Below are 13,058 nucleotides of genomic sequence, written 5' to 3'. Positions count from 1 at the left end.
AAATGTTTGCTTGTGCCGGTATTTAGGAAATACTGCACAATACTGCTGAGACCTCTGTAAAGGACACGAGCTGTGTGTGCTAAACTTCTTCCCTCCTTCAGCCTGGCTGCATCACCCACTGCCCAGCCTCTACAGCACCACAAGCGTTAATTATAAACTTCGGAGCCTACCTAAAAAAAAAAAGGCACAAACATAAACCAGCAGTTGGGAGGAGCAGCAGAAATATTCTTCGCTTTTAGGTGGGGAGAGAAAGGATTTCCATATCTCCCCCACACACCCCCAGCACAACACTTCATCTCTCATTGCTTATAATTAGTGAAAGAAATTTGACCCTCTGCCAGTGTCTGTGGACCTTGGATATTATAAGGCCAGCGTGGCGTCAAATATCTTAACATTCATAAGTGTTATAGGCTGTAAATAAACCCCGTGGATTTATGACCCTGCCGTGCTTGCCAGCAAACGACTGTGGCACATTTCTTTCAGCAGACCTGTCGAGGTGCAAGTTTGCCTTTGGTTGTAAAATTAACCATTTCCTTCACAAACGTGCCCAATTAAAAGTCAAAGTTTTAAGGCTTACTTACATATTTGCCAGGACATGGGACTAAGGAGACGCCCAGGGAACACAGCTTTAAATATCCCCCCCAAACTTCACAACTCCCTCCAAAGCAAAACTTCTCACAACAGCCCCAATGTGTAAGGAAAAGTGTCTGATTTCACCAAAAAGCCCTGAAAAAAACCCAAACTGACAACGCGACTGCTGTTGTATTTCTCGGTGCCTATCCCAGCCCTCATTTTTGGCCGCTCTGAGGCTGGGGGGAGCAGGCGTCTCCCCCCAGGCTGTGCCTGGAGAAGGATCTCCTCCCTTCCCCCAGGATAATGTCATCTGCTTCCTGTGTAGGAGAGCATTTGCTAAATCCAGGTTGTCTCATGCTTAACTGCCAATAATCCAACTTCCACATAACTCCCAGACAGCTGGGAAAAGGTCCTTAGAGTTTTTAGTCATGGTACAGAAACACACGTCCACACAAAAAATCTGCAGCTGTCCTTTTTCTCTACACCACATTTTTTATCTGATTTTGGGGCCCACTCATGAAAGTCTTGACAAATTTAAAACATTTTTACCTACATTCCGGTTTACAAGCACCAGTGAAAGCTGCAACATATTCCTTCCCCCCTCCATCTCCAGCTGACAAATCAGCACATACTTGCTTGAACAAAAAATGAAGGGGAAGAAGGGAAAAAATAAACCACACCACCCTATTCAACATCCTCAGTCCTTGTATGAATGCATTCAAAAAACCTGGAAAGGCATCTACTGTATTTTTTTTTTCACTACAGATCAGCCACTGGTGCACCTATTAAAATTGTTCGATTTCCAAAGCAAATATTATTTTTAATGAAGTGCAGTCCCGCAATTATCCTGTACACTCAAGTAACAGTACTGCATTATATTGTTTTGCAAGGTCCCAGAAACATGAAACTTTAACTAATTTTCATAGCCCCCTGAAGAGAAACTGATGGAGTAAGCAATGCAGCATTTGCTTCATAACAAAATCTTATCAAGGACGAAAAAAAAAAACAAAAAGAAAAGAAGAAGAAAAAAAGAAAAAAAAAAAAAAAAGAAAAAAAGAAAAAAAGTGTTGCATTAAAAATAGATCAGCTTCTTTACTGCAAATAAGTTAACAGAGTCTGTTTGCCACTATATACCAACTATGCTAATGCTATAGCAGAGTGATTCAGCAATCTACCTAATTAAGCACGAGGAAAGTTTCTTTATGGAGGTTCCATTTGATTTACACCACAGGATCATCAGTTCTTATTTAACAGCTTGTTTTTACACAAGTCCAGAAACTTTATTAAAAGCATGTCCATTCATTTTTTTTTTAACAAAGCGAGTAATTCACTCTCCACTGAATAGCTCTGTATCATAAAGTACCAAAGTGCTGACATATTAAGTTGTATCTACATTATTAAACTAGCTGGTGGACGTTAATACTATAATCCATACTGCAGACATTAAACCTCAACCATAACGATTAGTAAAGAATTAATATTGTCACATCGAGACTGAAACCTTAACACTCCAGCCATAAATATTTCTGAAGGAGATGAAAAACAATTAGCATAAATACCAAAGAAGGGCAAGAACACCTGTTCTTTTTCAGGGCGATAAGCATTTTATTGTTCTCTATTTAAAATGTAATGACCTGTGTAATTACAGTAATATTACATTGTATTGCAAGGGCTTGGAATGTCACACTTTGAAAAGTGTTGTCAAAACAATTGGAGGGAGGGAAAAAAAAAGGGACCACCATTAACCCTTCACACCCCAGGGTCTAAAGCTTTTGTATTAGGAAGGATTACATTGTTTGATTCAGTAGATAAAGAAAAACATCAGTTTTTCAAGGCAATTAATAAAAAATGTTTCTTCCTAAACATAAAAATCAAGGCGATGGGGCTGTTCTCCACCACAGCTATTCCCAACTCCCAAACTTCAAGGCCAAACACAAGCTTAGCCCTACAGTCTCACCCAGCCAGCAACAACTCAGGGAAAAGGAAGATGCAACAGCGTTAGTAAAAACAAGAGCATCCGCCAGCAGGGTTTTCTCACATCACACTGCATCTATTTGCTTACCAAAAGCATTAACTAAGCTCCAAATTTAAGCTAAAATCAAGTACACCACTTTTGCATTTTCCAGCTCTGAAAGAAAAACAGTCTCCTTTTATTATCCATAACATGCAGTCACCCCAGTCCCTCTACAAGTGCAGGGACGGAACTGGTGCTCTCAGATGCGTCACTTCATTACTATTTGACTAGACCTCTACTTAATAACATCTATTCTCATAAGCACGCCACAGCATTCTATCAATAGCAAGATCAGCATGCAAAAAAATCTCTGATTTTTAAAAATAAAATTATTTCGATCAATCTTGATAAAGAGTTTGCAGTATTTAAAGCATTATCCTCGAGAAAAGATTATTCCTCATAAGCAGGTTTTATGATACTTCATAATTCTTCACATTCCTGAAGCAGTAAAAGAGAAATTGCTGCCCACAAGTTTGCTCTTGAACAGACAATTACAGGTACATTTACAAAACACAATAACCCCACTACACCCCCAAATAAAGCAACAAAAAAAAATATTCCAGGAAAAAAAAACCACAACAAAAAAACCACACCCACAGACTTTTAAGATTGTACAACAGAAAAAGGAAAAGAAAAACAATTTGCTACGTATCTGCATCACCTCTTTACCTTGCATGCTCTGACACTCAACAAATATGTCTCCAGGAAAAACTACATAAATAAAAATAAAATTTGTAATTATGCAGAACCATCTATACCTTTCCAACGCGTATTTAAAAATAAAATAAAATCAAACAGGAGAGAGAAAGATCTAGTTCATCTGGAATTGAAAGCTAGTACAGCAGAGAACTAGAATCCACCTAAAAATAGTGTGTGACAGACAACAGCTATCCCGCTGAACCTTTATAATATTCTGCTCTCAGGCCTAAATAAACAACTTTAATTTTTCCTGGCTATAATTAAGTGGCAGGCAAACAAACAAGCATAGGGAACGTGAAAGAATAAGGTTAAGAAGACAGGAGAAGGTTGCTGGAGCCTGGATGTGGAAATAAGAAAATTGCCTATTGAGTGTGGAAATATCCTTTCAGAATTCATCTGATAACACAAGCAGGCCACCTGCTATACCAACGATAAACCAACCTGTAAGCTTTTGTACAGCACCTTTAATTCACACCAGCCCAACATTCCTATGGAGGCCTTTTTTAACGGTGGGGGAGCAAGGGGAGGAATGCTCCAGGAGAGCTAACTGCTGAAGGATCCTAACATGCCAAGGGAAAAGGGATCTGTAATAAAGGTAAGGAGGAAAAAAAGAGCTGTAGCTGTTGTAAGAAAAATGCTGTAAGAAAAAGGCAGCAGAGGTGTGCTTCCCATTAGTCTGCACTTGGAACAGTGGAATGCATTGAAGGTAAAAAACGAGGAAAAAAAAAAAAAAGGGAATACAAAGCTTCACAATTCGTAACAAAGTGATTTGGAACAAAGATTGTTTTGCCATCTGGATTCTGGTAGTTATGGAATTTGGAATTTATCGCCATCATCCATATACATGGGGGTGACCATATTCAAAAGAAAAAATATAATGCATTCAGCCCCTGAATTCCCCTCCCCATCATTACAATTGCAAACTGCAGTCACCCCTCTGCTACTGTCCCAGAAATCACCTCCTCGCAAAAAGAGCCTCACAAGCTTCCAAAATAAAACTCTGCCACAACCCTAAACATATGCAAAGTCAGAAAACCTTCCTCTCAACCTCCCTGTCACTCTACATTTACTAGTCTGTGCCTACTGACGTTTTACTAAGTGAAAACAAGACTGACCCGATGTTTAATATTTTAATGCTTTAAAACACTTGTAGATCTGATATACTGAAGTTGTCCAAGCCCTCAGTCATTAGTACGGCTTCAACATCTACCCAACAGTAGATCTATTATTGTAAATCGCTATCTCGTGTTACCACAAGGAAAAAAAAAAAGTGTATAAACACACATGGTGATGGTGGGAACGCTTCAGACACAGAAACACGCAGAAGAAACAAAACAGCAATGCTAAAGCCATCGATATCGGAATCACTGGTGTTTGGAAGTCCCAGTGGATTTAACCAGTCAAAATGAAAAATTTTTAAAACTCTTTAAAAAAAGGAAAGAAAAGGTGACACTTGAGCAATCTGATGTCACAGCACAGCACACCGTGGGTGACACCACGGGCGGGAAAACAGCTGCGGCTACAAACCCACCACAGACCCCAAAGTTTCCTGGGATCCGGGCTCAACCTGGCTCTAGCTGCAGGCACACAGAGACCTGCCCTCCCCGCCACTGAACCCCGAGTTAGGGGTGGGAAAAAAAAAAATTAAAAAAGCAAAAAAAAAAAAAAAAAAAAAATCAACAACAAAAAACCGGACGCTTTCAGCAAATTGTCTCCCTGCCAGCATACTTCCAAGAGGAATTTTGCTCGACTTGTCTGATTATTTTTTGCGCTGCTGTTGTTGTTGCCGGAGCCAAGCGAGGCGAGTTGTTTCCGGACTGAGCCCGGCGCCCCGAGCGCTCCCCCCGCTCCGGGCACGGCCCCGGGCCCCGGGCAGGGAGGGCAGCGGGGCTCGGCCCCCGCTCGCCGCGGGGCGCGGATCGGGCCGGCCGGACCGGGCCCGGCCCGGGCACAAGGCGCGGCCCCGAGGGGCACAATGAACGCGCCGCTCCCGCGGGCCGGGGCGGGCCAGGGCAGGAGAGGGTTAAGGGGGAGGAAAGGGGAGGGGGAGCCGGCCCAGCCGCCACGGAGGAGGGCAGGAGGCGACGGGTCTCCATGGAAAACGAGGAGTTTGGAGCAGCGGATCGCAGGCTCGGCCGGGAGAAAACAACCCCCCTCCCCAAGGAAGGGGAGAGGAGATGGGAGAGAAGGGGAAAAAAAAAAAACCAAACCCAAACTTCTTGGGTTTTTTTAAAAATTTGTTTCCAGTTTTGTTTTGAGGCTGAAATAGGTGTTGTTTGGAATTTGTTTGCTTTTTTTTCTTCCCCACCCCCCTGGCAGTGGAGGTTTGTTACAAGGGCTCCAAAAAAAAAAAAAAAAAAAAAAAAACTGCCCACAAAACTGAAAGTAAAAAAAAAAAAAAGAAAGAAAGAAAAAAAAGAAAGAAAATAATAACAACTAATAAGAAAAAAAAATAAACAAAAAAGAAATAAAAGGAGGGGAAAAAAAAGATTAAAAAAAAAAAAAAAAGAAAGGAGTGTGGCGAAGTGTAAACAATCCCCTCCCGGCGCGGCCCGCGGAGTTGGGAAAGTTTTCGGCGCGGGGGAGGGGGCGCGGGCCGGCGGCACCGGGAGCGCGGCGGGAGCGGGCACGGAGCGGGCACGGGAGAGAGAGACAGGGGGAAATAAACAGGCACTTACCGTTCTCGCCGTCGGAGAGAGCGATCCGTTGGGCAGATACGGGCTGCTGAGGTCGGGGATCATAATAAAGGGATAACCCGGGTATGGTGGGCCCTTAAACAACCCTCCATCTTGCCTCTTCGCAGCTAACATGGCGGGGAGACACGGACGGGAGCGGGGGAGAGAAGGGGCAACGGGGGGAAGAGAAGGGAGGAGAGGGGTGGGAAGGAAAAGTTTTTTTAGCGAGTGTCCCCAGAAGAGGAGCCGGGCGCCCGGCGGAGGGGCGGCGGGGCGGGCGGGCGGCCGGGCCCGCGTACTCACCTTCCTCTAAACTTTCCCGGGATTTATCTCTGAAAGTTTCGGACCGAGGCGGGGGCCGCCGCTCCGCCTGGGAGCCAGCCGGGCATCGGCGTGGGGCAGCCGGGGAAGGGGGTGTCGGGGTGGGGGGGATGTTTTTTGGGGGGTCGGGGGGGGGAGAAGGGAGAAGAGGAGGAATGAAAGGCGAAAAAGAAGGGAGAGGTGCGGGGAGGAGGTGGAAGGGGAGACAAACAGAACAAAACAGAAGGCATGGTTACAAGTTGGTGCCGCGGATAAAGTTGGGCGCCGGCGGGAGCGGGACCCGGCCCCGGGCACAGCGCGGCCCCCGCCCGCCCGCGGCCCCGGGGCTCCCCCGTACCTCCGAGTCCGAGGAGCTGTTTTGATTCGTTTCTGATTCATTGACGAGAGACGACTTGACATCAGCTAAATCCCTCTCCGCCGAGGAGTTCTCGGAGATCTTCTCCTCCTGCTCCCCTTCGTCTTTGAAGGAGATCAGTTCATCGTTGGCGCCCAGGTCGTCCCCTCCACCGCCGTTCAGCTGCGGCATTTTCCTCCTGCTTCACCCCACCAGCAGCAATTTTGCAAAAAGGGGAAGGGGAAAAACAAAAGGAGAAAAAAAAAAAAAAAAAAAAAAAAAAGAGGGGAATGGGGGGGGGGGGAAGGAAAAAGAAGAGGGGGGGGGGGAAAGTTTGCACCAAAAAAAAGAAGAGTCCAAGGTGAAAGTTTCTTTTTTTTCCCCTTCTCTTTCCTCCTGGGGAGGGGAAAAGAGGGAGGAGGAGGGGAGGGAAATGTCTCTTCTTTGCTCCTTTGCACCAGTGACTTTAGGCTTCTTCCTTTCCTTCTTCGGGATTTTCTCTTTCTTTCTTGCCGGGAGCTGCTCGGCGTGCACTGCGCGCACACGCACACCCGCGCACGCACTCGCGGAAAAATTAATAATAATAAAAAATATATAAACCGTGGGGAGGGGGGAGCAGCGGGGGGGAGGGGGGTTAAAAAAAAAAAAAAATAATGCAACAAACCAAGCCCAGAAGTCAGCTGTGACGGGGGGGGCAGTCGCCGCGGATATGGGGAGCCTGTGCCGCTCGGGTTTGAGTGAGTTGAAGTTGGACTGAGAGCTTTTCAGTTCAAAGGCGGCGCTGATTGACAGATAGAAAAAGGGGGATCGAAATCCGGAGGAACGGAGAAGTCTGGGATCCGGGATTATTGACAGGGAGCGAGAAACACACCAGGCACTTAATGAGATGCAGGAGAGGGCGGGGGCTCCCCGGTGACGTCTGCATAAATAAACAGGTCTGGGGCGCGGGAGGGGGAGGAGGAGGGAGGGGGAAGGAGGAAACTAACAATGATCCTTTTTGGCATGGGAGCGGGAGCGCCAGGGGAGGGCACGGGGGCGGAGGGAGGCGCCGCTGGGGGGGCCGGGGCGCAAAAGGAGGCGGGGGCGAGGTTGACCGAAAAAAAAAAAAAAAAAAAAAAAAATTAAAAATCGTGCGCCGTAGCTCAGAGCTGCGGGACGGGGGGAGCGAGGGGAAAAGCACTCGAACGGGTGTCCCTGACTCCGCGCTCCGGGAGCGCCAACTTTTACATTCTGGACATTAATAAACATATCATCCCCCCGCTGCCCGGGCTCTCCTGAAGGATGTTTGTGTGCCCTTATTATTTGGGGCCGTGTGACGGCGGGGTGGTGCGGTGGGGGCTTGTTTTAAACCGTTAACATTTTTCCTGCTACTCGTTGGAGGTAAGAAACTCCAATCATAATAAACACTGGAATATAGTAAAAGCCCTTTTTTTTTTTTTTTTCCAGCAGCACTTGGTTCTTGCATTTATTATGGTTATAACACGCAGGATGGAAATGTGTGAGATCACTCGCTGAAGATCAGATATTTTCAAATTATCTTATAGTAAGGCATAATGTTTTCTGGTCCTTGATGAAAAAAAAAAAAAAAAAAAAAGGAGAGAGAGAGGAGGAAAAGGAATGTGACTGCTAAGAAGTTAATTAGCATGGCAGGACGGAGAATCAAGGACTCTCAGACTTCAGAAGTGAAAAGTTGTGGTGGCGTAAACATGAGGCTGCTGGGGGGATCAGAGGGAAGGGGCTCCGGGGTGGGTCCGCGGGGCTCTGCCCGCACCGCCACAAAACGGGGAGCAGCGCCTGCGGGTGCCACAAATGGCATCTGTTCCCCCCATCTAACGCGGCCAGGGGAAGGGGGAAACAAATTGATCTTCCAGCAGTGACAAATTGTAACAATGGACGAGTCAATTGGAAACTTTAACATGGGCAAGGAACAAAAGGAGGGGAGTGCGGAGGGGGGCGGGGGGAGACAGTAATTTCAATGGGAATTAGTAAATTGCCTAATGGAAATGGTGTTTGAAAGCGAGGGACAGGCTGTACTAAATAATCCAAACATTCCTCCAGAAATCTAACCTGCTGCTCATGCTAAGGGTCATTCAGCACATAGGGTTTCCAAAACAAAGCCAATTTGTCATGCAATATTTAGAGAGTTTGGGGGTTTCAGCTAAACTGTCTTCTATAGAAAGAATAATAAAAATAAGAATACAGAGATCGACAAGGCTAACACGAATTCTCAGGCATTAAAAAGTTCACATAGAAATTTGCATACTAAAGGGAAAGATGCAGACAAAATAGAAATAAAAAAAATCACTGCAACTTACAACTTTAATATTAATCAGTAAAGCAGAAGTAGAGTGAAAGGAAGCATGAAAAGAAGTAAAACAAATGTGTACATTTAATCAGACAGGATTGCATAGGACACAAAGAACAGGGCTAATTAGTCTCAGCAGGTAGGGACTAACCTTCAGACTTCATAAATAAATAAGTCTGTGAACAATGTCTAAGTGGGAATATGGAGACAGAAAAGGGATTATTTTAAGACACCAAGTAAAAACATGACTAATGAAATACTTCACTGTTAACTCAATGTACAAATGCATTGAACAGTTTCTTTTTCCACTGGTCTTTTGACTAACTTGCTTTTTACTTTCAGAAATTGTACTAAATAACTGTCTTTGGGTATGCACACTCCCCATTTACCCTTGATTATGTACTTACTGTCTCTGCAAACTAGTGCCTTGCAGAGTGACACCTTAACAAATATTCTCCATTTTTGTTTGCTTTTTGATTTTTGAATGCCTTTATATCCCAGAACAACGTGAGATTAGAAACACAAATGTGACAGACTCCTATTTATTTTGCAGGGCCATGTGTTATAATTTGATCCAAATGAACAAAAACAGTTGCACAGTTTTGTTTTGTTTTTCTAAGATCTTTTTACAATCTGCTATGGATTTTTCTTTAAACAAGCATGCTTTTGCCTCAGTCCCACCGCAGTTGCTAACTACTTAGTAAGAACCATCAAAAGTTAGTGTGCAGGACAGAGCCAGTTGTTGCCCAAAGGTGGTGGCAGAAGAAGAGCCTGATTCTGTAGAGACTCACACGCATGAGTCACACCACTGACAGATGATTTCTGAAGGTGATGACATGCCTGGACTACTCGTGCAAGTAATGTTACTCACATGAGTAAATGCTGCTGGGAGGGAGCTCAGTGTTGTTTGCCCCAGCGCCAGCTGGTGGTTCTGGGTGTGGAAGATGGCTCTGGAAGGGCAAGGGACTGTGCTCCAGCTGTGGAAGGTGTTTCTTGGGCACGTTTTTGCAGCTGGGGTTTGGCCTCCACGGTGGATTTAGAGGAGTCCTGTGACGGGCCAGGAAACTGCTTTCTAGTTTTCATCAAATTCTTCCTTCTGCAAACTTCCAGGGGTTTGTTTTCAAACTGCAGCCTAGAGCTACTGTGGTTGTGAAGTCCAACGATTGTAGGTGGTTACTAAACCAACACGGTTTAATTAAGGTAGTACAAGTCACTTTGGATAGTTTGTGCATCTGATTTTTATCGTTTCTCCTTATGTAACAATTTGTTTCACAGTCGGGGAAGTGAGAGCTCTCCAGGGGTCAATAGCAGCTGTTGAGTAGGTTCTCAGATGATACTTTGGATTAAAAAAAAAAGTATAGTGTTTAACAATGAAAGAAACACAATATTTAAAAAAAATAAAATAAAGTCAAGCTAGTCTGTGGCACGAAACATGATTTATTGCCTGAATACCCAATTTTAAGTGACAGCTGGAGAGACAAAGCCAGGTGGTCCACATTCAAGAGATGTCGTCTTTCTTACCAAAGCTGACCTCTAGCACAGATGAAATGGAAGTGCCTTTCTCCAAGGTTTTGTAGCCCTCACCACTTGGTACAATTATACCAAATGCTGGGCTGTGGGGTTTGGTGACCGACAACCCTGTCACCATTTTACACTTTGGCCCAACAGTTTGGTCCCGAGACTCCTGCAGTAGAACAGCAGCAGTGGAAAAGCATGTGAGGTTCACCTCACACCTCACAGTGCAGTGAACTGAAAAGGGGGTTGACATGGGGCAGCCAAGGAAATTTACTGTTTTATGGAAGATGTGTTGGAATCTTCGGTGTCTCACCAAAGGCCTTTATTGGAGAAATATGGCCGGCTAAATGCCAGCTGGATCTCCTGGCTAATGTTTACATATTTGGGGTGAGTCATCTGTTTTCATGGTCTTCTCCAAGAGGTCCTAATGTAGGTTGCAATGTGTAAAAATTCAAATTATTTATTTTGGAAAGATAAAAGGACTTTGGTTGACCAGGCTGGGATTTGAGTCTACAGCTCAAAGGAATCTGCATGTTTACAAATAATCTTGGATCACTAAATCTGCTCTGAATGTCAAAAAAAGAAAAAAAATCAATATTGAAAGGGTTCCAATAACTGGAAGCAAACACATCTGCCTAATGTCTTACCAGTACTGGTTCTTCCAGAGTTAGCAAAGCGGGGAAATTTTTTCTAGGGCAGACGAGATGACAGCATGAAAACACAGAAACCATGGCTCCTGTCTGCAGTCATTTGCATTGACTGAAACAAGCACACGTGAAAATTCAAGGAACCTATCAAATGGGAAAATATCAACAAACAGCCAGATCATGGTGCTACTGCCAGATTTCTTTGTGGCATTAGATGTCACACATACTGACCAGGTCACTGTGTACTATTTGATTAAGGAGGACTTTCTATCTTCATTCGCTGGAGAAATATTGGAAAATTAGTTCCAAAAAACTGCATGCATTGTTTTTCAAGCTCATAACACAGCCTAATGTCTCTCAATCCATGCTCTGCTTCCCAAGTCATGCCTATTGCTCAGTAGGAACATCCCTCCCTTTTAGCACCTAAACCACAGCTGTACCACTTGCTTTTGTTAGAGATAATTCTGTCAAATAATAAAATCGTTAATGGGTAGAAATATGCATTCATGCAGGGATTATTCACACTTTATCATGAGGTGATATCAAGCACTATAGGAGTGAATGACAAGAAATAGGCTTCTGAAATACAGAGCCCTCCATAAATATACCATTTTTATTTACAACCCATCTTTTAACCCTAATAGTAATGGAAGAAATCCAATAAATGAAACATTTACTGCATAACTTGCCTTATTTTGGGGTGGTGTCTGACTCCTTTCTAGCTGTCTCTAGAAGATGTTTTTAGCCTAATTTGCTCCCTAGAAATTTCACTCACTAGAGTTATACATCTATGACGTTTTATTGCCTGAAGCCAAGTCTGAATAAGAACTTTCTTAGGATATACTTATCCTAATGTCAGTCTACAAGAACTGGGCTGCTTTAGTTTGATTTATTTGTGCAGCAGAGATGTGGTGCACCTATATAGCTGGCCATGGCCTCAGACTGTATCTAATATCCCTAACACAAACAAATAAGTGAAACCAGCAAGTTTAGCCGTGGTTAGTTACAAGTAGACACTTTTAAACCAATCGCCTTAGATTTGTATTTATATGTCTCTGTTTTCCAAAACAACCAAAGCAGGAGACCATTACAAACACTCTCATTTCACAGGAAGGGACTTGAGTGTGTCTATAATGTCTGTATATGGTCACAGGGACACAATGAGCACCAGCCGGATGCAGTGTGCTTTGACTGTGTAAGGAATACAGGTTGGCATTTAAGCACCAGGAGCACAGAGGTCACTGGCTGAGATTTCAGCCCACTGCCTGGCTGGTTCTCTGGGCTCTTTCTTCTGCCTGTTGCCTCTAGCACCCACTTGTGCAGTCAGTCAGTGCTTTGGAGCAAAAACCTTCTTTTTCTTGGCAGTTTTGCTGGCCCCTCACCAGAATTCGTGCATGTTTTGGTGATGCAGATAATGCAGTGATAATAATTTGGGTTGCACTAATGCAGCATCCGTGAGGGTGGTCTTGTAGGTGAACCATGGCTGAGAGCAGATGGTGGTAAGGAACCCAGCGAGCTGAAAGCCCTGAGCATGCCCTCGGCCAGGAAGGACTGCCCTTTCAACTGACACACAGTAATTAGCTGTGTATGCATTTGTAGTCTGTTGCAATATGAGGTAAAAGGGATTAGTTTTGCAATGGTCTAGGAACATGAACATGTGCCAGCTGCATTCCAGCTGTAGGGATTCTGGCTGATGGATGTCAATAGTCAGCACAGGGTTAGTAACTTCATAAAACAATCAAGTTTAACAACATAAGATTATTTGATCATATCAAGTGATCACAAAACCACTCATGTTGGAAGGGACATGAAGTCACCTTCACTCCAGCCTCCTGCTCCAAATAAGTTTTAGTTCTGAATTCAAACCCATTTGTTGAGGGATTTGCCCAGTCAGGTTTCAAAAGCCTTCAAGGACAGAGATGAGACAACTAAGAGTTAGGACTTTGTGTTTATTCTTTCTGAATTTCATAATGTT

General features: G+C 44.2%; 1 protein-coding gene across 10 annotated transcripts in view; it reads right to left on the bottom strand.

Moving 5' to 3' along the window:
* Window positions 1-8,346, bottom strand: part of TCF7L2 (transcription factor 7 like 2) — a 174,072-nt gene extending 165,726 nt beyond the window's left edge. For all 10 annotated transcript variants that reach the window (XM_083866455.1, XM_083866459.1, XM_083866451.1 and 7 more), the window contains exons 1-3: window positions 6,620-8,346; window positions 6,265-6,331; window positions 5,965-6,089 (exon numbers count right to left, since the gene is read on the bottom strand). In XM_083866455.1, coding sequence (XP_083722581.1) covers window positions 5,965-6,089; window positions 6,265-6,331; window positions 6,620-6,808 — 381 coding nt within the window. In that variant the 5' untranslated portion in view covers window positions 6,809-8,346. The remainder of the gene's footprint in view (window positions 1-5,964; window positions 6,090-6,264; window positions 6,332-6,619) is intronic.
* Window positions 8,347-13,058: the final 4,712 nt, after the last annotated feature.

This window comes from Zosterops lateralis (genome assembly GCF_965231275.1).
Source record: "Zosterops lateralis genome assembly, chromosome: 8".
Classification (NCBI taxonomy): Eukaryota; Metazoa; Chordata; class Aves; order Passeriformes; family Zosteropidae; genus Zosterops; species Zosterops lateralis.
This window is presented reverse-complemented; position numbering and strand designations above follow the sequence as displayed.